The sequence below is a fragment of the Rhinichthys klamathensis genome, unplaced genomic scaffold (assembly GCF_029890125.1).
Source record: "Rhinichthys klamathensis goyatoka isolate OS25496 unplaced genomic scaffold, OSU_Roscu_1.1 h1tg000593l_1, whole genome shotgun sequence".
Classification (NCBI taxonomy): domain Eukaryota; kingdom Metazoa; phylum Chordata; class Actinopteri; order Cypriniformes; family Leuciscidae; genus Rhinichthys; species Rhinichthys klamathensis.
The window spans coordinates 504,464-530,845 of record NW_026607050.1 but is presented as its reverse complement, the minus strand read 5'-3'; the positions used below and the strand labels follow the sequence as shown (position 1 = coordinate 530,845).

Sequence of the window (26,382 nt, the reverse complement as noted above, 5' to 3'; positions counted from 1 at the left end):
AAGTTAATGTCACATTTTATTAAAACTTATTTCGAATTGCATCTTCCACCTGAATCGCTGAGGGCTATAAGACGATACTCATTTTGCACGACTTTATGAGCTACTTCCCCAAGCCAAAGGGAATATTTTCACTGCCTAAGGACAGAAAGCCATTACAAAGTTGATCTAAGAGCTTTTAGTGGAGAGGAAATTTCAGCAATAAAAAGAGACGCATCGAGCCATTATGGTTTGTAATAAGAGTGGAATGTGGGCTACTGGAGCACGAGGCGATACGTCTCCCTGCAGGTCTTTCTTGTCTGTCTTTCTTCAAACATCCTGTACTTCTCTCTCTGATCCTCTGGGTATTAAAACACTTTGCGGGGGAACGGTGTTGCCTCCAACAGAGAACATTTTGACCACTGCACCGTTCATGAAAAAGGCATGAGATTTGAGATGGCTGAAACAGGTAAATCAAGGCAATTCTTGGGTATTTTGGGTCACAATCTTGAGAAGAGACATTTGTTCTTGCCTTTTAAAGAGGTACAAATATTTGTCCTTCTGTTGTAACTAGGGCCGCACAATTAATCAAATTAGAATAGAAATCGTGATATTATCTTGTGAGGTTCTTAATTATCCTGTTAACTTTCAGAGTAGCTGGACACTTATCACGTTTTTCTTTTTTTATTGACTTATTTCTCTATCACATATTTTAATTGTCATGTATTTTACACTCAAAACTTGAAATTAGACATTGCCGTACCATAACGGTACTTTAAAGGTGCATTGCGCAACTTTTCATGTTAAAAATACCTGTTTTTCTATCCTATACATGCTTAAAGAACTGCCTGATGGGCTGAATGAGCCCTTCTCTGCGCACTGAGATTGCCTCTATAATCCTGTACAGTAAAATATATAAGAGGGATTCGGGCTCGAATTTGAGACTGGGCGTGACGTCATGCGCGTTCACGCTCACCAGGCTATGTCTCGCAGGTTTGTGTATTCGCCGGCGCCGCTATTCTCCGCATCAGCGAAGACAACTCGTGCGTTAAAGGTAGAAGATGGATTCAAAGAGACCGGCTTGTAGTCCATTCCAAACCCCAACGCAAACTCCACGTAAAGTAAAGAAAAGAAAAATTTTGTCTAGTGCCACCAAAAGGTCCAAATTGGAGTCAGACAGGCGTCGGAGTAAGACGAGAGTCAACCTCGGGAAGGCATTCAACAAATGGAGAGATCTCCGGTCTGCTCTTGGTCTCAAACGGGATCCTCAGTTGGCTTTTTTTTTGATAAAACGGTAAGATATAGCCCAGTCTCTAATATTTGATACGGCCAATCTATGTATGACAACAAATGACGATGCGTAAAATGTAGGGCTGACTTCTAATAGTCGAGGATTCGACGATTCGATTCGGAGAGGTCTGATTCGACTGTGAACCTCATAGGCGAATAGTAGGGAAGTGTTATCAATAGGGGTGTGACGGTTATTATATAACCGTGAGACCGGCGGTTATAGTTGAACACCGTCATTAGAACTCTATAACCGGCAAAACCGTGCTATTCAAATATTTTTTACAAACATTTTTTATCATTGAGAATGTTTAAATACTAATATCATCTTACGAGGGAAGCGGAGCCGGAGTTAGCGCTGCGATCGGAGGCTGAGTGCTGGAGATGATTCGGGAGAGGTCTGTGCACCTTTACCGATCAGAGCGCGCGCTGACACGGAGTAAAGCCTTGTTTATACTCGACGCGTCCGCACGAGCGCAAGGTGCGCACGGCAAAAAATGACGCGTTGGGTGCGCAAGACCGGAAAGACCCCATTTCGCTTGGCTGTGTGCACAGCTTTTTTTGTAACAGCGCGCGCGACGCCGCATCCGAGGATGAACGACTTCAAGCCGAATCTGCCCGAGCATGTAGGCTACGTCTCACCGCACCGGCTCGCAGTTTGCGCGTCTAAAATGCAAAGTTCATTGCAAAGTTTTTTTTGTTAAGGTTTTGTTTACTGTGTGTGATTTATTTAAAGGTGACCTATAATTCAAAATTGAATTTACCTTGGTATAGTCAAATAACAAGAGTTCAGTGCATGGACATGACATAGAGTGAATCTCAAACTGGACTGTTTTCGCGTTCTCATTTAATTCACGTTTATGAAAAACACCCCTGAAAAACGGTCGGTTCTCCACACAATACCGACTGTGACGCAATAGTCGGGATCATTAATATGTACGCCTCCAAATATTTGCATTATGCCAGCCCTCAATGCCAGGCGGAACTGCACAGCCGAAGCATGGCAGTTGCTCAGTGTGGATTTACACATGAACACAAAAGTATTTTTTAGTTCCTTCATCTGAGCCTCTGAAGAAACAATGGGTTAATTTTATTTTCTCTGGAAATTTCCAAACATTTCACCAACTGTTTCCTCAACTTGGGCCAATACAGAGCTGGCCTCGGATCGAGCTACCAAGCAACACTTTCTGATGTGTAATTGTTCAAGTTCAGATAGGTAATCTTTCTCTCAAAATCGTTCAATACTGTTTATGCATCAGTAAGTCAAGCCAGTGACTAAAATATCAGCTTCACATCGTTTCTTTTAGTAGGATGAAAATAATCGTATTTAAATTGTGAACAAATTATATACAGAAAGCGATCAAAGAACAATCTTTCCACACAGCGCGAGTTTATCTGGACACTTGCCAAACTCGTTATGAAATCAATGATGCACGTTACTGCACAACGAAGCTCTTACTGTATTTACATGATCGTGTTTGCATTGGTGAAAGCAGAGAGAGTGCAGAAACTGCTTTGCAATGATAAGATCTTCATTCTCGCGATCAACACTGTCATCTGCTCAATGCTCATCACGGCAACATTTTATGTGATGGGAATAGATCTAAATACTTTAAAAACATCTCACGATTCGTTAATCTCGATAGCTGTTATAGTAAAAACGTATAATAGCAGTAGTAAAAGTATTCGGGAGAGAGTTTCACATGTAATGCGTAGCTATTTCATAATGCAAGCATGTCAGCCAATCACAGCAGTGGCCGCGGTTACACTGAATCCCACAGAGACACGCCCCTTCAAACAGAGTGTTCAAATCAGAGGCTAAAAGCAGGCTGGGAAAAATGCCATTTATTTCTAAATTATGATTATTTTTTATCTAAAAAACATACTAACATTATAAGGGTAACCCAGGAAACATTATAAAATAATAAAAAAATACATTCTAGGGCACCTTTAAAACAAAGCACGTTCATTGCAACGTTTTTTTTTTTTTTTTCTGTTAAGGATTCATTTAATGGAAAGCACATTCGACTTCTAGTTGTCTTGCTGTTCATTTTAAATAAACGTAGAGCGAGTTGTCCTAGAACAGACGAACAGTTATTCAACCGAACGTCTAGCTGCTATCTAAAAAAAAAAAAAAAAAAAAAAAACAGGTTCGACTACGGCAAAATCTAACGAATCAGATTCGACTATGAAAATCCTTAGTCGAAAACAGCCCTAGTAAAATGTGTAATGCTTTAGCGTAAGCTAGATACATGTACAATCAGAATTGGTTGCAGTTTCGCTTATTGCCAGAGGGGCCGTAGTTCTGCAAAAACTCAAAGACTTGCGTTTTGCACCTTTAAAAACCTTTTAGCAGGCTCAATTTTTGTGATATCACCTTCAAATTTGGAACACAACTTGGTTAGACATGGCTTTGATTTTCTAGCAAATTTAGACTTATATATAACTTATTTTGTAAAATACATGTTCTATATAAAATAAAATAAAGGTTTGTTTTACAGTAAACTTATAAGGACTATTCCAAAGCATTCATCAATTACAGCCATTTAAGTTCAGATCTATGCTCAAAAAATATGGAATATGGAATATGGATTCATATTTTTCCATCTATGGAAAAATATGAATGCAGTTGCTGCATGAAAGTGAATAATAGTCCTAGTTATAAGCAGTAAGTCACTGTGAGATGCAGTGACATAAAATATGAACACCTCAAATTTTATAGTTGAAGTAGTTTGAAGTGTTTTGTGTGTTTTTTTTTACCTGGCCCTCTGCCGCCACTGGTCTGGTTACTGCCACGACTGAACACAGAAGGAGGCTGAGACTTCTGCTTCACAGTACCATAATTCGAGAAGAAAGCAGTCAAGTTTTCTCGAGTCAACTCCAACTTCTTACCGCTCAGTATAGGAGTACCTAAGAGACAATAAAATTCAATTGAAAAAACAAAATGCTTTAAGAACTACTGATAGTTATTTTTTACTATCTGTTTATATGTATATTACAAGGGAAGGGAAGGAAGGAAGAACACACCCACAGCTTTCAAAGGCTCTAACTTGTATTCTTTATGATTTAATTTTGCACTATCATTTATGAAGATTTTCAGTAAAATAAGGATACAGGCTCTAACACCTAATCAACACACGGATTTGACTCCATCACAATGTTTAACAATTTGAAGAAACAATATTGCTATTTCTAAATGAATTTGTTTTGTAGTGAATCATCATTGTAAGTGGTGCAAGGTTTACATACTACCAATACTAGTGGAACTAGTTAAGCATTGATTTAGGATTCAAGATTTTATTTGTCACGTACACCGTTACATACAGATTACAACTTACAACTTGCAGTGAAAAGCAAACACTGAATTGCATATGCATTGGCTAATACACAGAATCTAAAAATAGCAAACAACGGTCAATTGGTGCTAATCGATACTAGCATTAGACAGATTCACACTGACATTATCCTCTCTCCTAACAACAACAGATTTTTGAAGAAAAAAAATTCTTGGGTATTTTGGGTCTTGTTTTAAGATCACAATCTTGAGTAGGGATATTTGTTCTTGCCTTTCAAAGAGGAAAAAACATTTGTCACTATGATGTCACTAGGGCTGCACAATAAATTAGCACAACTTTATTTACTTTGTTATATTTTGTGGGACCCTATATTTTGAGCAGCATTTTTTTAGACAGTCACCATCAGAAATTAATCGATTCAATAATTAACGGATTAATCTCATATTTTTTATGCAGAATGAAACGTCAAATGCATTGGTAAATGTGTTATAAGGAATTATTTAATATTACTGTTTGTTATATTTTAATTTAATAAAATTAGTGGTCGACCGATATATCGGCTGACATTTGGCATTTTTAAAATACCGGCCGATACGTTTTTCTGAGCGGCACTGAGAACGGCAGCGCCTGATAGCTCTCACATTCTCGGTCTTCATTAGTTTACGGTCTCTGTTTAACAGTCATATTTAATACATTATTAGACTGAACTGTTAAACAAAGAAAGTTAACGGTATGCGAAAAAGTAAAGCGTTTGCTTTCAAATTATTAATAAAAGAAAAAGACAAACAATTATGCTTTAATACTTTCTCATTAGGCGTCAACATTCAGCAAATAAGCATCTATATCCTTTAAACAAATCTCTAAATATATAATAAACATTTAATTTCACAAACCTTGCATATTAAATCAAATCCAGCTGTGAGATCTTGTGAAGTGTGCATTTGTAGCCTGCATAAACGTGTCACTGTGCGTGGCGGTCAGTCTGTGCGTCGCGTGTGAAGTGAATGCGGACTAGTTCAGCTTCACTAGAGACGTGATCGACAAACTTAAAATGCTTAATTTTAAAATGTGCTGCCTCATCTCTAATTCCCCATTGTGTCATTGGTTTCAATGTGTGCTGTATGTAAAATTAGTGTTACCTTGTCTTTATTTGAAAAAAATATGATTACCAGTTCGCACGAAATTACCAGATTACTGAGTGTTACAGGGTTTACTTCCTTTTACTGTTTAGAACTCATATATTGTTAAAACAATTACTTCTTGAATCTGCAATCCTATTACAGTATTTTCACAAAGTTGCAATGCTAAAGTATAAGCATGTTTATTTTAAAATGTATTTATAATTTATTAAATGCTGATTAAAATAAATATAGACATTATATATATATATATATATATATATATATATATATATATATATATATATCAGTCGACCACTAAATAAAATAATGTTTACTAACAGCTGTGATCTCCACTTTTTTTTCTTTTTTCTGGCGACAATAGGAGTTTCAATATATGTCAAAGCAGAATAAACTGCTGTGTCTCTGATAAAATTTTCAAAATGTTTTTTTTTTTATTTTTTTTTTTATTTACCTGAATACAATAGAATTGCATTGAAAGTTTTTCTACCTGGTGCGTCTCCATTGATTGAGCTCTTATTTTGGCTGGAACTGCTGTTGCTCCGCTGGGCCTCGTTTGTTATCACAGAACTGCCATCGGGGTTAGTGTAGAACAAAAGCAAAGGCTGGAAGTGACCTTTGATGCATTTGGTGACCACATCTTTCCACCTGGATCCCACCTTAAAAAATAAATAAATTCAAGTTATACAGTTCTTTAGTATCGTATAGTCAGTAAAGTACATCTGTGAAACAGACAGCAATGAAAAAGTGATTATTATTAGACGTGAAGGCATGCATGCCTGCCTCAGGGAGGCTTAGGTAAGAGTACGCAGGCTGTACTACAAAATCTCTCCAGGCAAACAGATGTAACCTTCCTTCTTAATTAACAGACAGAACAGAAAGAAAGAAAGAGCGAGCAAGCGAGAGAGTGAAAAGCAGGAAAAGTCAGAAAGCAGGATGTGGACGCAGTGCTTCCCATTGAAGAAAAAAATGATCGGAACAGTCAAAAGCAACCCAGGCTCATTGGAAAATTTCTGCAAAATTATATTACGTTGTGTCTTGCACGTTTCACGACATTGAAATGTCCACTGAGTGGCCCATGTTCAGTTTTATCCAAAACAGATAAACGTGAATCTGGCAACGTTTTATTACGTTGGTTGTTGTATGTATCGCGAAATTGTTGAATAAAGTCGTTATTTTTGGGGGGTTTTGCGCACAAAAAGTATTCTCGTCACTTCATAACATTAAGGTTGAACCACTGTAATCACATGGACTATGTTAACGATGTCTTTACTACCTTTCTGGGCCTTGAAAGTTGCAATGCTGATGCTGTCTATGGAGGGATCAGAAAGCTCTCGGATTTCATCAAAAACCTAATTTGTGTTCCAAAGATGAAGGTCTTATTTATTGGTTTGGAACGACACGAGGGTGAGTGATTAATGACAGAATTTTTTTTTTGTGTGTGAACTAACCCTTTAAACATAACCGATAGTGTTAACAAAAGCAAACGTGACACAAAAAAAACACATTTTAGCTTGCTTGGGTCTGCAATCCCAGAGTGTGGCCCGGGAAAAGTTTGGAATTGCTGAGTGAGGGTGTGCGAGGGAAGATACTGATGTGTGTGTGGGAAGCGGGAAAAGGTAATGACTTGTGGGCTCCCGCAAAATATAATTATCTAATAATAACAGCACGCACAAGTCTGTCACAGGTGATCTAAAGGGTTTTGTGTGGAAATTGAAAAAAACAAAAAAACAAATGCCTATAGCACCGGAACGAGACAGAATCTAGACCTCTTCCTACAGGCTTTTGTCACCGGGAACAGAAGTAAACGTGAAAGTTTCGGACCTTTTATCGTGACTCATGTTTCACGGTACTTGAGCGTTCCACATCGCAAGTGCAATGTTGTACCAGGTGAGCTACGTAGCAAGTTTGCCATGTCAGAAAAGACAAACATATGGAGCTGGTTATGTGATGTAAACATCAAAATGTATTAGTTTACAAATCATGCTCTATGGTAAAATGTCATAACATTGTTTTTGAAGTCATACATAGCAAAGGTTTTGAGGTCAAAACATTTTATTGTGCGAGAAACCACGTGAAAATAAGTCTTTATTAATCGATAATCTGCCCCAGTAATCATAATTTGTGTGAAAAGGAATAAAAAGTTGTTGCTGTTTTATTGCCTCTAGTGTTCATTTCATCTGGAAACTGCAGTGATTTGTATGTATTAGTAAGTTTGAGTTTTGCAAACATGTAAGTAGAGGCATGTTTTTCCAATGAGCCTGTGTTGGTCAAAATGCAAAGCAAAAAAGAACAGGGAAGATTGTAAAGGAGATTAATTAAGATATGCTTAAAAAAACTAATCAACAAAACAGCTGTAATTAAGTTAAGAGGTGAAAAAAAAATATTCTGCAGTTCTGAAAAAGTTCTCTCTATACTGTAAGTTAGCACACAAACATCTACTGTAATGCACATACTGTGTGTGTGTGTGTGTGTGTGTGTGTGTGTGGGTGTGTTTGAGGGTGATCCATCTTGGCGGTAGCGACGGGCACCACAAGCCCAGTGAGAGCTGAAGTGCACACGCAAGCAGAAGTCGCACACTACTGACAGATTGATGAAGAGATACGGGCCATGCACCACTACACTGGATCTCAACTTTTTTTTTTTTCTCACTCTTGCTGGCTGCCCATCCAAATCTTTTATTTGGTTGTAATTAGAGACCGTTTAGGCAGGTAATAATGAGTGTTTGCTTTGGGATTACATAAATCAAAGTTAAAAAATGTTTAACTACGCTTTAAAATAATCTTTCTAACGTACAAATAGAATGACGATAACACGTTCACCTCAAAATCAAGAGACAAATATATTTTGCATAAAGAAAAAGGCTCCAATTGAAAAGATTTGGAGGAGAAACATACAAAGTAAAAATAAAACAGATTATTGGAGTAAGTTTAACAGGGAAATACTATTTTAGTCTATCTATTAAAAAAAAAAAATCACATTTACATCAATGTGTTACTTGTGGTTTCTTTGTTAATGGTGAAATTTCTTTGCGATTTTTGAGTAAAAACCAGTTTCAAATTAAATCCGCCCAATTTTTTTTCAGTGAACTATAAACTCTTTGAGCGAGTGTGAAAAAGGAGGAAACAGTTGCAGTGTCAAGTTACAGAAAGTAAAACAGATATAGCGACCATGTGATCAGTGAAAATGGTATAAATGTTTAGATATTTAAACGTGTGGATGGAGGGAATGTTTGTTTAATAACGCACATCACCAGTGCCAGGACTGCTGGATAGTTGCTAGAATTATGAATAGTAAATGTGTAAAATATATAGACAAAAGGACTCGATCCATAACAGGTAAGAGGTCTTACCTCTTTAACATTGGCATCATCAAAGAAAACCCATTTGGATGATTTGGTGTGGTAGGCAAAGGCACAATAATGTCTGCTGGAGTAACAGATCATTCCCACCAATAGCAGCTCACTCTTCTTTGCACGTTCGTCTGTGACACGATAAAAGAGCTGCACACACAAATGCATTTATTTAGACAATCATAACACAACACAAAAATCCTTAACACTTCACAATAAGTTCCCTTAGTTAATGTTGCATTAACATAATACAATTTATTAACCATGTCATCATTTATTTACCCTGATATCTTCCAAATCTGTATAATTTTCTTTCTTCAGTCAAACACGACGTTTATACAGTTTCTTTTTCTCCATTTAGAGAAAACGGATGGTGACCAAGGGCTGTCGAACTCCAAAAAAAAGAAAAAAAGTGCTTTACAAGTACCACAATTCTTCATACTTCTAGTCTGTTTTGGAGCTCGACAGTCCATAGTCAACATTTACTTTTAATTGTGCACACATGAGCAGCATAAACATCCAACTAAACATCTTTTGTGTTCCACAAAAGAAAAAACATTGACATTCATAATTTCTGGGTGCACGTTTACAGCAGTTTCATGTGTTAGACTGCCGTCTTCTGAGAAAAATCTTCAGTATTAGAAGGCAGAAGTAGGTGACAGAACGCAAAAGTATGTTGGTGCTGAAACAAGTTTAAATAAAGCAGCTGTTGCATAACACTTGTTCCTCCACCCCTGATTCCTGAATAGCTGGTTTTCTTAGGAGGCTCGTGAAACAATGGATTGCAGGCAGGCGGGGAGCTATTTTCCTCTGAAGTCTCCAACATCACATGGAGAACTAGGGAATGAATTAAAGCCTTTGTACTTGTCCAGGGGGTTTCGGCTGAGACTAATCCAACTGGAGGGGTGGTAACGTGGAAGTGGGCGAAAAGTAGAATGAAAGCTATTTAGCAACTGTGACAATTTGGTGTAAAAGAACTGATGCTTCCAATCAAGATCTTCGATGCCAAACCAAATTCACCATGCTTGTTTGGACAGCTCTATAAGGAGATATGTAAGGTCACCTACAGATGCATTTTAACATCAGAAATGCATACAGCTGCACAAACAGAACGGCCATCTGGTGGAAAACAATTCTCAAACATGGCTTTATACTCCCACATGAGGCTGGTAATGAAGGCCGTCTACACACTCGGACGCCAGATGACCTTCCACTGCAGTGGCTTTCTGGTCATCAAGCGTGGGTTATGCAGTCACTGATGCAGTTACACAACCTCAGTCTTATGAAGAGGATAAACTCCTACTTTATGTCATACATATGTTCCAAGGCACCACCATAAATCGGCCTCGATGACACCAGCACCAGATGTGCTATAAAAATAAATAACTGAAAAAGAGTAACCGTGGTGAGGTCAGAAGCTTTTTATAGCCATTTAATCTGGATGGAGGCTTCCTATGAATTCTATATTTTATATAACAGCCAGGAATAAGATGTTTCTTATTGGATTTCCCCACAACGACTCAGTCTTCAATGGCATATAAACGAGAAACCTACAAGTTGATTAGCAGATTCTTGTAAATTCAAGTCATCTATTTCCTAAGCGTGAAATATGGAAAATACTCTTCTTACCAACTATCATATTTTTTATCTGCTAAGAAAAAAAAGTACCATTGCGAATGTAATGTGTTTTCAGACATGCATCATGGTAATTCCATGGGATTGATTGGATTCTTTAATGCACATATAAAGGGATTGTTAAAAAAAAAAATCAAAAATCAAACCTGTATGACAAACAGTTTTGGTTACCTTTGACTTCTATTGCATGGAAATATATATATTTTTTCCACAATAGAAAGAAAGTCTTGCATGTTTAGAATGACAAAAGGGTAAATAAATGACAGAATTTTAATTGTTGAGTTAACTATCCCTTTAAAAACCATCAATGTTATATGAATATAGTATTAATCAGTATTGTAGTAGATACCATGGTACACCAGCCACCATACTTATTAGTAAGTAAAACTGAAGACTTTATTTCATCCTCAACACATTCAAATTCATACCAAATTGACATTTGAAAGTACCGTGTAAAGTATAATCAAATGTGACCAATCTGGAGGTACATTAATTTTTTATTTTTATTCTGTGTCACCAAGATGTTTTACAAAGCATTGTTTCATGATCCCCTGGTCTACTGTAGTGCTTTTGCAGTTCGATTCTTTAGGACGGGGTCAAGCACCTTTCTGAAAATGAACCAGGTGGAGCAGAGTGTTTGAGAAAGTTTGCTAGACAGCATTCTTACCCCTGAGAGGTTGAGGTGTGGTCCGAGAGATCGGAGGACGTCTTCAGTGAGGTCTGAATGTTCTGAGTCCCACACAAATCCAATGGTCACGATTTCTGGAGAGTTCATCAGCACGCGCCGGATCTTGATTCTCTGACCACAGTTACTCTATTGAAGGGACAGCGATAAAACATAATTATTTATTTGTTTTTTTTTAACTGTTTTTGTGTGTGTGTCTTTAAATGCAAATGAGCTGCTGCTCCCCGCCCCCTTTTCCAGAAGAGGGTGGAGCCTTTATAGCTTGAGACTTGGATACTCTGTTGGCTTTTGATAATCATCTCTATCATGGTTACGCTCACATGACATTGCAGTTCTTTGTCATCATGAAAGTTTATAAGTTGTATGCGATTTAAAGCCATATCAGTTTAAACTTCTGATATGTGTTTTCTGAGCACCCACACGCCGCGTGAGCACTAAACCAAGCTTAAACTGTCAAATACACACAAAGTTCACATAAACAGTCGGTTATGTCTGTGAACCGCATGTATATATTAGATATGTATGCGCTTTAAAGTAGCAGCCTAATATACAGTACCTGCTGCTGGCTGTGCTGTTAATGTAAATCAAACAACAATGTGAAACAAACAAGATAAAGATGGCCGACTGTGTACAGCTTACTCAGGGGAGGAGCTAAGCTAATAGGGCCTGTTCCACTGTGACATCCCAATGGATACATTCCTGAACGGCTCATTTGAGAAACCGTTTCTGATTTACTTAGAAAATAGCAAAGAGAGTGGATTTACCATAACAGGGTGGTTGTGTACACACTGCGGACACATAATTACGTTCAAAAACAATGTAAAAGTGAAATTTGCTGTAGTTTTTATTATTTAATTTGAATTATTTTAGCATTTCAGCTGAACTAAATGTCTTGGCAACTACCTCAAAATAAGTGTGATGTTTTAAAAAAATATATTTTTATTTCAGTTAATGTTCATTTTAATGAATGATTTTTTTTTTTCACAGGTTTTAGATTTGGTTAACTATAATAACCCTGTTTTTACCAAACATTGCATTACTTTAATGAGATGCGTGTTTCTGACAGTGACTAGTACGATGTGACTTCCCACTTCGCCTGTTTAAAAATGCAGAATGTGTTGATATGCGAGAGGAACGTTCCGGTCTCGTGTTTCATCTTGCCGTCACATAGAGGTGTTACACTTGCAGAATATCAGACAAGAAGGGTATGTGTGTTTGTCCTTGTGTGTGCTTAATGACATCACATCACAGAAGGAGCCAACATATTAGTGCATGATGGTGTCCTCTAAGAGCTAAAAGCTCTAGTAAATTCTACATTATTAATCAACATTACCAGACACCTACCGGACAGTTACGCATATCTCCAACTGTGCTGGCGGCTTGTAGCAACTCCCCAAACATATCTGGGCGCATCCTTTCATCTCTCATCTCTGAGGCTTGTTGGCTGGAGAGCAGAGAAAGAGGAAGAAAGAGAAACCGAGATTAAAAAAAAGCAATTTGATAATAAAAATCACATAGTTTCAGGTATTTTGATCTTTTTAGGTCAATATACCAACAAAAACACGTCTCAAGTTTCTGGCATGATGGCTGGAGAGGGTCTCACTTACCAGAGGGCTGTTGTGGACACATAGTGTACAAGCTCAGTGAAGGGTAGCGGGTCGGATGATGCACCACAGCTCCTACACACTGACTGCGGGGGGAACCACACACACACACACACAGTGATGCATGCTAATATATGATGTAAAGCCTTAATTACACTACTGTATGTGATGTAAGAGATGTCTCAACCCACATAAACTGTGTACAACCTGAGGGTGTAACCAATATAAAAATTCCTTATACAGGCAAAACAAGACTGAACACTTTCTTGTGTCCAAACAGCAAATCACACATTGCTTTATAGGGTGGTCTCTCGTGTACACAAAATGTACCGCGGCTTAACCACGGTTTTATGTACCAGCAATGAGTCTCTTACAGTAAAAACAGTAATATTGTGAAATATTATTACACTTAAAAAAAGGTTTTCCAAAAAATTTTATTAATTCTTGTAATGCGAAACTTTACTCCAGTCTTCATTGTCACATCCTTCAAAAATGATTCTAATATGCTGATTTACTGCTCAAAAAACATTTCTTATTATTATCTGTTGAAAACAGTTGTGCTGCTTAAGTTTATTGTGAAACTGTTACTCTTTTTTTTCTTTTTTCTTAAGAACAGCATTTATTTGCAATAGAAATCTTTTGTAAACTATGTAAAAGTCTTTACTGTATCTTTTGATCAATTTGATGCATCCTTGCTTATTAAAAGTATTATTTCTTTAAAAAAAATGTAATGACCAAAACGTTTAAACTAATTTATGTGACACACTATACACACACACACGTGCACCATGTTATTAATGTCTAATATCATCACAATACTTTTAAAAGGGCTGTGTGTTCCCATGTCTCAGGAGAAGGAGAGGGAATGGATCCTGAATTAGTATTCCCTACGAGTTTTCTGCCCACTGTACCCGACTGATTGAAAACCACCGTCGCAGGATAGCGATCAATTCTCTATTACTCACAGGAGGCGTGTCTGCATGCAAGTGTGTGAAGGAGTGTTAAAGCGCTACAATACCTGTTCATAAAGTGCCATAGCAAACTTCTGATGAGTGATACAAGATTTGGATGTGCAGGCGTCAATATCGTCATCCGGCGCGATGTGCAGGTGAATCCTTTGTAGAATGTTCTCCTATTAAAAATACAAAAGCCTACAGTTTGTGTGTGTGTCATGAGGCATTTTACACACAACTATATAAATAAATAAAAATATACAGATTCGTAGACATGAAAACAATCATTTCTTGTATTACCAGATATAAACACAATGGATTTGTTTGGGCTGGTACAATGATGCCTTGGCATCAAGTGAATGCACTCTAAGCTTTAGTAATTTTTTCCCAAGCCTATTATCTGCTTAAATACACCCTTTCAAACATGAAAACCGTGGGTTCATTTAGCAACACCAATAGCGCTGTTAACACCAATTTTCCTTTTGAAAAGAGGCTAGATTCATTTTCTCCAATAAAGATTAGCTTATTTTAAAACAGTTCTAGTTCAGTATAAAAAGGCAACCCGGACAAACAGACAACAGCATTGTTGGGATAGCCTCTCTAGCCAAGCGCTGATAAAGAACCTGCATTGACTGTGAGAGGAACGCATCTGTGCACTCCAGGCTTGCTTTGATAGAGATCATTCATTGATTGTGTTGTTTAGGGGAGCACTGTAAATGGACCTTTACTGAGGTAATGACTGACTCTCCACAGTCCTGCTGCGCTAAACAGAAATTGATTACAGGTCCCAGTGCTAAGCAGGTTTACTGCAATTAGGTGGCCCTAAGAGAAATCCTGCACACACCGAAGGGGTAAACATGCTTACATCAGCTTTCCAGAGAGAGAGAGAGAGAGAGAGAGAGAGAGAGAGAGAGAGAGAGAGAGAGAGAGAGAGAGAGAGAGACATAAGGACAAGTGTGCATGAACTGTGCTGTGGATACTGTACACAATAGCATCTGAGCTTCATTTGGAAATTTTTAGTTTAGTTAATAGGAAGTTTCCAGTTTTTTACAAAAAGACATCAATCAAAAATGACTACATTAAATTAAGCACTAGGGTTGGATATTATCCACAAATGTGACAAATTGTATAAAAATTTGAGAGGTCACGTTGCCAAAGACTACCAACAGCCTGCATAAAATCAAAAAAATGTATAATATGATAAATGTGATAAAGACTTTTATAAAGTCTAATTATATATTTATCTAGAAAATAATAATAATAATATTTAAGGGATTAAGGAATTATAGTAATACATAACATAGTATGTATTCCTGGGCTCTATCAAAATGTCTGATATGTTGCATTGATCGTAATGCACTTTTCATTTGTTCATTAAGTTTCCTAAAGAGTATGATATAAAAAAAAAACATGTATATATATATATATATATATATATTCATTTTTAAATCACAAATGTTATCCTAATATATTTTTAAATACTATTATAGTATTTATTTTATTTGTATATTTTCGGGTTTCATTTTAATTTAAGTTTTAGTAATTATTATTTTTTTAAACTTTTCATTCATTTTTTATATTTCTATTACGTTTAGTAATTATTTTAGTAATTTTATAGTTTTCATCTAATTTTAATATTTTATTGTATTTCAATTTAACTTTTGAATATTTTTTGGTTTAGTTAATAACACTTATCTCAAAGTTTTGTTTTGTTTTTAACTTCAAAGCAAAAACAAAGATTACGATAACGATAAACGATTTCAATTGATTAATTCTGAGAGATATACACGTCTGTAGTGGTCATCATGCATCAGAGGGTTAAAACAAAGTATATAAAAAATATATAATAAAAAAAAATATATATATATATATTATTTTGGTAACACTTTACAATAAGGTTCATTAGTTAACTAACTAAGAATGAACAATACTTCTTCAGCATTTGTTAATCTTTGTTAATGTTAATTTCAACATTTACTAATACTTTATTAAAATCTTGTTAACAGTAGTTAATGCACTGTGAACTAACATGAACAAACAATGAACAGCTGAATTTGTATTAACTAACGTTAACAAAGATTAACAAAAACAGTAACAAATGTATTGCTCAATACATTAACTAATGTTTAATAAATGAACCTTATTGTAAAGTGTTACCATTATTTTTTATAGCTACAATCAACCAGCCCTACATGTCAAAATCTGTGCATATCATGACAAGTTCCTCGGTCTGACTCACAAAATCACACACAAAGACACTTACGAAGCACTCAGCAGCATCATCCATGAAGCCTAACTGAAAGCGCTGCTCATCCTTAAAGGTTTCGGCTAGGGCATTACGCAGGTTATCTGAAGGTAACGCTCGCTCTCGGCTGTGCTGGAACTGACAGAATATTCCCTGCAAAACAAACATGAAGTGCTTTTTAACACTAACACAAAAACTTTTCATTAAAGAAAGTATTAAATGCTGCTTTATGATGAGTTTGGCCATGAGAATACCTTCAAAGCGCAAAAGATGCAGGAGTCCCCCAAGCAGTAATGGTTTGGAAGCTGACGAAGACTCCGTCTGAAGATATCGAGGTGCCAAAGCACCTAGAGTGCATGGAAATAACAGGAAATTCAGATTTAGAAATACCTCACTTCAATGAATGACAAACATTTACTACTCCAAGCTGAAATGAGCTGCCTCGCAGTCTACTTGGGTGTGTTCATACTTCAGTTCTCTTGTTCCGGAACAAAAAAAAAAAGATACATTTAGTCCTGGTTTGCTTAGCATTCACACCGTCATTTTTTAAAACTAAACCTAAATTTGCCATTTCGTTTGCCATAATTTGCCACCTATGTTTGAAACAGCCTTCCTGTCAGAAATGTGCTGCCTCAAAATCCTATCTAGGTAGGGACACTCCTCTAAATGGTCTGCTTCTCCTCCAATGTATCTTTCTAAACTACTCATACGTCTGATTTTGCATGACGCTTCAAAGTGACAATCTAAAAGTCAACATCCGATGGCCATGAATTATTATTTTTTTGTCTCTTCTTATTGGGAGTCATTTTGTTCTTAAAACTCTGAGAAATATGACTCATTGTCCTTGCTTTGTGGAACAGCTTAAGGGAGATTACGCTATGACAGAGGATGAGGGGTGAGAGATGTTTGTGTGTGTGTGTGTGTGTGTGTTTGGGCTGGCAGTGTAAGGTTACTCTTCACTCTGTGTTTTTCCCTTAGGCCCCAGACAACTTAGTCTGAGTATGACCTCCTCACTCCATGGTGATGAGTACAGGAACAAGATAACAGAATGAGGAAGAGATACACTCAATCATAATGTCCACGATCCTATCCAAGAGGGAAAACTGGCTTGCAGTAACTAGCGGGCTAGGAGAAAATAGCTGTTGTGAGCAAGATTTGGGGGTTGATGGGTGGAGTTGGGATGTCGTAAATACTCTGAGTTCTGACCACAGGAACCTGTCATCTCCTCCTCAATGTGAGTCATAAGCTAGTTAGAATGTTTAGGGGGGTGGGGGATATTTTTACGTTACTGTATCTGATCTGACTTTTATATGTAGATAATATACTAGGTAACAGTATTTCGTTTGTTCAAAGTTGAAGCCATTAGAATAGAAAGTGAATGTTAATAAAGCCATGTTAAATGTCATTATATTCATTATTAAATAATATAGTATAATATAATGATTACCATTATCATATTCATTTACCTCAACGTACCATTGGTAAGAATATCTATGTGGAACTGTGAATATATATACAGTTCAAAAGTTTGGGGTCAGTAAGTTTATTTAAAGAAATTCATACTTTTACTGAGCAAGGATGCATTCATTTGATCAAAACCTACAACAAAGACATTTATCATGTGTGAAATATATATCTTTTGTAACTGTGTAAAAAATGTATTATGGTTTCCACAAACTTAAGAAGCACAACTGTTTTAAAAATGTATAATAATTATAAGAAATATTTCTTGAGCAGCAAATGAGAATGATTTCTGAAGAATCATGTGACACTGAAAACTGGAGTAATGATGCTGAAAATTAAGCTTGATCACAAAACGGTTATTTTAAGTTAACAATATTACAGTTTTTACTGTATTTTTGATCAAATAAATGCAGGCTTGTTGAGCGTAAGACTTCTATCAAAAACATAAAATCTTAATGATTCCAAACCTTTAATGGTAATGTGTGTGTATTAGGGGTGTAACGGTACACAAAAATCACGGTTCGGTACGTACCTCGGTTTTAAAGTCACGGTTGGGTACGTTTTCGATACAGCAAAAAGTAAGAAATGCCAGAGAAATTTCCTATTTGTTAAGAGAAAAAATATTTTTTTTAATAAGTGTGAGTTTTCCTACATCTTGAAACTTTCAGGTTTATAAATGGGTGTCATCTTTGAAGGATGAACAAATAATGTTTTGGTCATCACATTCAAAATAACATTTACATATATGAAGAGTTCAGATGCAAAACCATTTGAAATTTTCTTCTAGAATGATCATTTTTATCAAGCTTGTATATTTAAGTTCAGTAATTTCACTTAAATGGCAATGAAGATTACCTATTAATTGTCATTTGAGTGAAATTACTGAACTTAAATATACAAGCTTCATAAAAAGGATCATTCTAGAAGAAAATTTCAAATGGCACTTAGAGGCTTTTGCATCTGAACTCGTCATATATTTATTGATATAATATTTGAGTTTTGAAGTGCTGGAAAAAGATGTGTGAAGTACTTGAAAGCATTTCACTATTCCAGCCAAACTGGTTACAGTAAGTGTTACTATATTAAATCCATGGTGAATGTTGCTGGTCTATGGACGTAAAGTATTACTAGTTCATTCATGGCACAATATTTCTCCTGGTGTCCACGTCAGCGCTGTTTGATCTAATAGAGATCTACGGTTAATAACGGAGAAATGTGAATGCTTCTCACTAGATCTCGTAGCGATGTTATTACTTCAGTGGCGAATTTAAATGTTTTCTTTACTGGATCTCTTAGCGCTGTGTTGTAACAGTGTCGCTTGATCGAGATCGTGTCGCTTGATCGAGATCGGCTCGCGCTGCACAGATGTTGCTGCTCCGAACTGATAAACGATCCGTGAAGCACAATATAATGAGTAGCACAGTTTCGTTCCGCTTTCATTACACTTGCCATTTGATGTTGCGCAACGTTGTGGTGATTGCGCCAGCGCGAATTTAGTCGGCAGGAAAAATGGTCCAAGGAATCGTTCGGTTTGTATGCGTACCGAACCGGAAGCCTCGAACCTAAACGGTTCAATACGAATGCATGTACCGTTACACCCCTAGTGTGTATCAATTGATAGATAGATGGATAGAGAGATAAATGGATGGATAGAATGAAAAAAGTTCCCCAAGGCAAACACGTACCTGCACTGCACTGTTGAGGAAGCAGCTGTTCTGTCCCGGCTCATTTAGTAGTCCCTTGGTGGGGGCCAAGGACATCATAGATCCCGGCTGGTAAGACTTGGAAAGATTGCCTCCCGGTCTCTTGAAGAACTTGACCCATGCCATTGGATTTGGGGGATTTACCTTCCTGCTGATGAACAGTTACTTGTTAAAGAAGGTTTGAATTGTAATTTCAAGTAATGATTTCACAAACAAAAGATGGTACTGTTGGAAAAAGGTTGTTATGACTATTTAACTTGAGGCTTTTAAGGTCTGCTTCCCAGTCAATCATTGAGTAAAAGCCTTTATTTTTGCTACTGACCTGTATGTAAGAGGTCTCTTGATGTGTATGTCATAGACAGGATGGTTTGATCATTCCCTGAATTGAGTTGGGGAATTTGGCGAGTTGTTGGCGGATACTGTGGCCATAAGGCCTCTAGTGACTCGCAGCATGGTTATAAAGCACACATGAGGTGTCAGCTGGAATCAGTCAACCTTTAAGGGGTCATCCATGTTTCTGACGCTACTCTTGAAGGACATCAGCCTTAGGATGAGCAGGACTCACTCTGTGGAGAGAAGCAAATGCATGAATTCTTGAAGCAATGAACATGCCTGCTTGAATAACTCGCTCGCAATTTAATCTACACTTTGAATCTGAGCCCCGACTAATCACATGCATCGATTCCTACAAATCGAGACGCTAACAACAACACAGAAACCCTTGTCATCATAAACACCTCCTTATAAATCATTAACGGGAGGAGTGGCTAATCATTTAAAACTGTGCAAAAGTCAGTAGGTCAGCACATCCAACTGGCAATGCTGAGCTAAATAACATTATTGTTTAACTTTTATATGACTTTGCAGCACCAACTTGTTTCTACAGTATGCAAGGTGCAAGCAAGCTGACATCACGGTCTTGGCAAGTGCACAGAAAAGCAATAAAAGACTGAAAATATACAATGGCAGCTTCTTTGTTGCTTACAATTGAAAATCAGTATATTGTGCGGTTAAAACAAATTCAGTCAGTGGCAAAGGCCTTAATATCTTTCACATTAGGATGAGTCAATCATGACATGATAACATGGACTTACTACAGCTTTGCTTTAATGCAAAGTCATTTTTTTATATAGTGATTTATACAATTCAGAAGTTTCAAAGCAGCTTTACAGTTATAAGCAGAATCATAACAGTGTTCATACAGCAAAATCAAAACATTTTAAACTTAAATTTTTGCAGTAACACAGCTCTACAGAAGGTAATGGTGCTGTTATTCATCTCAAGTCAGTTCAATGTTAATTCAATTCAGTTCAACAAATGTTTAAAGTTAATCAATTATGAAAGGAGTTCAGCTCAGCTATAAGCATCTCTACAAAGGACAATACTGTCATTATTCACTTTGAGTCAGTTCAATGTTGATTCAGTTCAGTTCAATAACAGTGTCGATCTTGCAAAGTTGATCATGAAACAATTTAAATTTAGCTTTGAAGCAGCTCTACAGAAGACAATAGTGCCATTGCTCGGCTAAATTTAGTCCAATGTTGATTCAATTCAAAACTGTAAAGTTGATTAGAATTGCTTTACAGCATTGACAAAAGCAGCTCTACAGAAGACAAGTGTCCTAATTCAGCTCAATTCAGTTCAAGTTTTGATCTCATCAGGTAGTGTCAGTGCAGTTAATTAATTGTCTTTTAACATCACTGTTGTCTAAACATTACCCTTCATCGTTCATCTTTATTGCAGCCAAAGAGGTCAAAGCTTCCTGATAACATTCCCATTCACCGCAGCACACAGGGTAGAATCCATGTGGAGTTTGAGTTCCAGGTAGCAAAGACTCCAGTGCCCAGGGATGATTTTGACAATGCGACAGCACTAGAAATGGCTGACTCCCTTGAGCAGTGTACTTATTACAGAACCAGGGAGCATTCTGAAACACACCCTGGATCTGAAAACATGCTCTCCACCCTGACTGATGCATTGGAGGAGTTTTACTGTATGCAAACTCTCCTACAGATCTACAGTCCTACTCCCATAATAAAAAAAACATTATTACAATAATTTACCATTTTTGGTCGGTGACAACCTTTTTTCTGCTTAGTGGCCCAATGCAAAGTACATTCTTCATCATGCAGCAGTTTCTGCATGGTTTTAAAACCATTACTACAACTTTATACTGATTTATCGTTTCTAGTAGGCCTATGTTACCCAAAAGTAGTGCTTTGTTTAAAGGGATACTTCAGGATTTAGCATTAAGCTTTGTATTAGAAGAAAACCTGTAGTATTTTCGAATTACCATGCTTTCCACCCTCATATCCCCCTGAGACGAGAGATTTATGTATTTTTTTGTCTCGAAAAAATCCTCCGATGACGCAAAAATCGTCATTTTGCGTCATCGGAGGACTTTTTGGCCAGAGGCTAAAGACTACAGTCAGTTGTAGGAGCTGTCCCGCATGTTCTCAACCCGCCCATAGAGGGTGGGATCTCACTCACAGAATGTACACATAGTGTCAGCCATCTTTTTTTGGAAGCTAAGCTAGCAGGCTCTTGTTCTGTGGAGAAAGCTGAGTAGTAGGGGTTACCATCCTCTTTTTTCGGACATGTCCGGCCGTCGATGTCCTGGATTCAGCTTTTGCTTTCTGCAGTCGCCATTCATTGTTTACATGCACACCTTTTGTTTCAATCTAACTGAATTCATTCCGATTGGTGAATCTGAATGTAGTGTTTACATGAACGCTGAACAAGTGATCGGTTGATGTGCGTTTTAACATTGCTAAGAAAATTCCCGCTCCCCCGTGAGAGATACGAGACCGGTGCGTCTCACAGGAGCCGCTCATCGGTAATCACGCCACCGGCCTCGCGCCGCTCTCCCGCGGCCCTAGCCTCGTCCTGCTCGCCACAGTAAACATAATTAATGGCGACTGTAGAACGCAAAAGCCGAATCCCAGACATTTTGGGCGATCTCGAAACACATTTTCGGGCAGACTCATCGCGGAGACTCACTAGAAGCCTAGACTTGTTGTTTAACTACTGCGCTCTGTTACCGGTAGGCGTGGCCTCCTAGGGCAGTGAAGCAAGTGCATTCTGGGAGTTGTTGTCTTTCATCCACATAAGCCAAAAATACATTTTCTGGCTTTTCTCAGTCTAGAAAACTCCAAATTCAAAAATAATTTCACATTTCTTCTACATAAATGACCCATTTTAAATCCACATTCATCTTTCCAGAGGTGAAGTAGCCTATCCCTTTAAGAGAAAGAAACTTTTCAAGATTTTCTGAGACCATGCTGAAATAATGCAATCCTGTGATACCAATATTAACTCTTTCCCCGCCATTGATAAACATTTTCGTCATTTACGAGACAACGCTTCTCCGCCATTGATGACAATTTCCAGCTTTCCGTGTAGGGGGGCGCTATTACACGTATTCTGAAAGAGTGCTGAATCTCCTGATCAAAACGCAGGCAAAGAAGCAGCAGAAACAAGCAATAGCATAGGGAAGCAGATGCATTTGTAAAATAACAAGATCAACAACAATAAACAGCATATAAATCAAAACTTCCTAGTGCCTAATGTTACTGAATGAAATGTCGACCCAGGGCGAGCTATAACTGTGCAAGCTTTGGGGTGTTGATGGACTCGATCTACACCATCTGTGTTAACAGGACATTTTTTGGCTCTGAGATTGTGGTTTGGAGGTCTGGAGAAGATAAACCGCAGAACCGTTTGATTTGGTGAAAACTGAGCCAAAAATAAGAAGATGTGGGAGATTTGTTACTTTTGGTTTCAAGTTCAGTTTCAGCAAATGCTGTTAAATTATGTTTGTCCCAAAATGTCTTCAGCTCTTGTGAATGTCGCTCATTCAGAAAAGCAAGAAAAGCATCAAAAAACGAGTAAGTCATCAAACTTGAGAAAGCATAATGTCAGAATGATTCAAGTTATTATTTCTCAGAACGTGTCAGTACACAGACAGCAACGGAAACCTGCCGAACAGCATTTCATTCACACTGGTATTCAAACAACTCAGAAGTAGTTTTAAGGTGACCAGAGCACTGTTTGACCACTGACAGTATTTCTGCTGAGATTTTAAACAAGACAAAAACACCTACTTGAGGCTGTGAGGTGCCTTTCTCATTTATAATGTGGTCACAGTCAGCCAAACGAACACATTCCAGGGTGATCACTTAAGATACAGTGTTGCTAAAGAGCTCTCGTCTTCAGGATTAGGAGCCCTGGGGACACGCCTCTGCAAACACATGCTCCAGTTTGAGCCAATAACAACTAGTTTGAACATGATGTTCATGTGTATTTCCCCCTGAAAAGTCTATTGATCATCTGTTCAGTCTATTAATAAGTAGTTCTGATTTTAAGCCAAATTATGAAAAAGGCCGATTCAATTTTCATGAGACTGTCTAGGTCATATTTCACTATGAAAACTACTTTAGGACCATTACATTTTTTTGCATTGAGGTATTACTTTCACCACATTATTTGATAAAATATCGCATAACAGTAAAGCAGAGAAAAACACAATGAATTTTCATGATATCTTAATGACTTGCCCAGTTGTTCATGACTACAGAATAAGGATTTTCATTTACATTTCAGGTCTTTTTGGGGTACAATATAGTCATGAGATGCACTTGTGATATTAGGGATGCTTAATATATCGGCTACCAAATCGGTATTGGCTGATATATGTTCATTTTTAATGTTAACGTTATCGGCCTGATAAGAAAATTTGGCCGATATATTAAAGCCGATAAATAATGTATTATTTAGCTGAGACGCTTCAGATGCACACTGTTCACCATGATGGTTTTGAATTGCTTGAAATATAATTGGAATCACTTCAAAAAGGAAAATACAGTCAAATGCAACATGTGTAGCACAAGTCATATAGGCTACAGTACATAAAATTATAATGTGAACACTATAATTGTGTGCTTGGGACATGGCCTTTAATGGTGAAACTTTTGTTTTGTAATCAGGCTCAAAAATGATATAAAAATTTGGATTAAGAAGATTTATCGGCTTTCAAATATAAAGAGTTTAAAAGGTGCAGATAAAAGTAAATTACTGTTTTTAAAAAGTAAAAGTTAATAAAATGACAAAACCATGTAAGAAAAACTAGCTATGTAAGAAAACAAATCTGTAAAAAATGGAAAAGGTAGTCTGTTGGGACATTGTTAGGTTAACAGACATTTCCTTTAACCCTAAAACACGGGCAATGAGATTCAAAATACGGGAATTTTGGGAAAACGGGAAATTCTATGAAATATCAATATGGAAAATTTCTTCATATAAACATTATTTTAACAGACTTTTTAATAGCATGCCATGGAAACTAAAAAAAATCCTCCAAAAAGTCCCCTTCTAATATTACTTCAACTTCCATCACTCAAATCAAAGGAACCTTCTTCTTTGAGCAAACCTACAACAGAAAAACTGAATTTTGTTTTAACCCAAGATCTAACTGCTGACTTTTATTTCAACAAGAAACAATTTTTTAGGGGAGGAAGCATTACTGAAAAAAAAGCCCCTGGATAAAGTTACCCAGGGTAAGAATCCCATTTCTTTGTTAGAGATGTTTTAATAACTTTTTTTATTACTTCGTTTTACTTATCCACACATGGTCACAACTACTTCTGTTTGGACCTCTCCGATGTCACAAGGCTGCAAACATGAGTCTTATCATCATCACTGGCAGTAATAGAAAGCAGCGTGGCGCAGAGCGAATAGCTACCACAATCAGGTGATGATGTAGCTGGAGAGCGGAAAATGCTGACATTATGGGTGACGTTTTTTCTCCTGAGCTCATGAGCCACCGGTTATGGTAATTCATCCCAGCATGACACAAACTTGGCCAGCAAGAGTGAGGGTGAGGTAAGCACAGAAAAAAAAAGAGGTGAATGACAAAAATACCTGCCATTTGAAAGCTACAGAATCCACACTACCTACTGTACACTGTAGGATCGGTTCATTATCTAGATGATTATCTCTTTATCAGTGGTATTTGCGAAGCCAAACCTCACTATAATTGATCAAACTTAAAGGATTAGTTCACTTCAAAATGAAAATGCTGCCATCATTTACTCACCCTCAAGTTGTTTCAAACCTGTATGAATCTTCACAAAAGATATTTTGAAGAATGTCAGTAACCAGACAGTTGATACCATGGAAGTCAACGGGGTCCGTCAACTGTTTGGTTACCGACATTCTTCAAAATATCTTCTTTTGTGTTCAGCAGAAGAAAGAAATCCATACAGGGTTGAAACAACTTGAGGGTGAGTAAATGATGACAGAATTTTCATTTTGAAGTGAACTATCCCTTTAAGATTGTGGACTTTAACAAACCACTAACCCCAACCATTAAACTTTGGCAACCTTGCTCTATTTGTGCAACAGACATGAATCAAATATATCCCTGCAATGATGTATTTTTACAGGCCAAACTGGAACCATCAAACCAAAACTTGACAAAAACCCAATAGGACTTTTCCATTGGTATTTGGATTATAAAGACAACGATATGGTGAAAGCGGACTAATCAGTAGATGAGTTTACCTGTTAAAGGGTTAGTTCACCCAAAAATGAAAATTCTGTCAGTAATTACTCACCCTCGTGTTGTTCCAACCCCGTAAGACCTTCGTTCATCTTCGGAACACGAATTAAGATATTTTTGAAGAAATCTGAGAGCTGGATCACTCCTCCATACTAGTCCATAGGCTTCTTCAGGGATTGAAATTGCCGGCCTCGAAAAGTTATTAAAGACATTGTTAAAATAGTCCAAGTGACTACAGTGGCTCAATCTTAAGTTTATCAAGCGACGAGAATACTTTTTGTGCGCAAAAACAAACACATATAACGACTTTATTTCAACTATTCATTTCCTTCTCTTTGGGCCTCTAGTCAGTTAACGTAGTGTGATTCCGTAGAGCTACGTCACACGTAGGCTCACTATTGGCCGACGCTGGTCATGTGCGTGATGCGTGTGACTTACAACAACAGAAGCTTACGCTATTACACTAGTGAACTGACTCGAGGCC

General features: G+C 37.2%; 1 protein-coding gene across 2 annotated transcripts in view; it reads right to left on the bottom strand.

Moving 5' to 3' along the window:
• LOC130075625 (inactive ubiquitin carboxyl-terminal hydrolase 53-like) overlaps positions 1-26,382 on the bottom strand; it is a 55,967-nt gene that overhangs the window by 21,992 nt on the left and 7,593 nt on the right. The window contains exons 2-12 of one of the 2 annotated variants that reach the window (XM_056240348.1): positions 19,662-19,905; positions 19,322-19,490; positions 16,427-16,519; positions 16,191-16,325; positions 13,993-14,106; positions 12,978-13,060; positions 12,715-12,814; positions 11,353-11,499; positions 9,051-9,200; positions 6,189-6,357; positions 4,024-4,173 (exon numbers count right to left, since the gene is read on the bottom strand). In XM_056240348.1, coding sequence (XP_056096323.1) covers positions 4,024-4,173; positions 6,189-6,357; positions 9,051-9,200; positions 11,353-11,499; positions 12,715-12,814; positions 12,978-13,060; positions 13,993-14,106; positions 16,191-16,325; positions 16,427-16,519; positions 19,322-19,465 — 1,285 coding nt within the window. In that variant the 5' untranslated portion in view covers positions 19,466-19,490; positions 19,662-19,905. The remainder of the gene's footprint in view (positions 1-4,023; positions 4,174-6,188; positions 6,358-9,050; positions 9,201-11,352; positions 11,500-12,714; positions 12,815-12,977; positions 13,061-13,992; positions 14,107-16,190; positions 16,326-16,426; positions 16,520-19,321; positions 19,491-19,661; positions 19,906-26,382) is intronic. The other variant, XM_056240349.1, reaches the window with a different exon arrangement.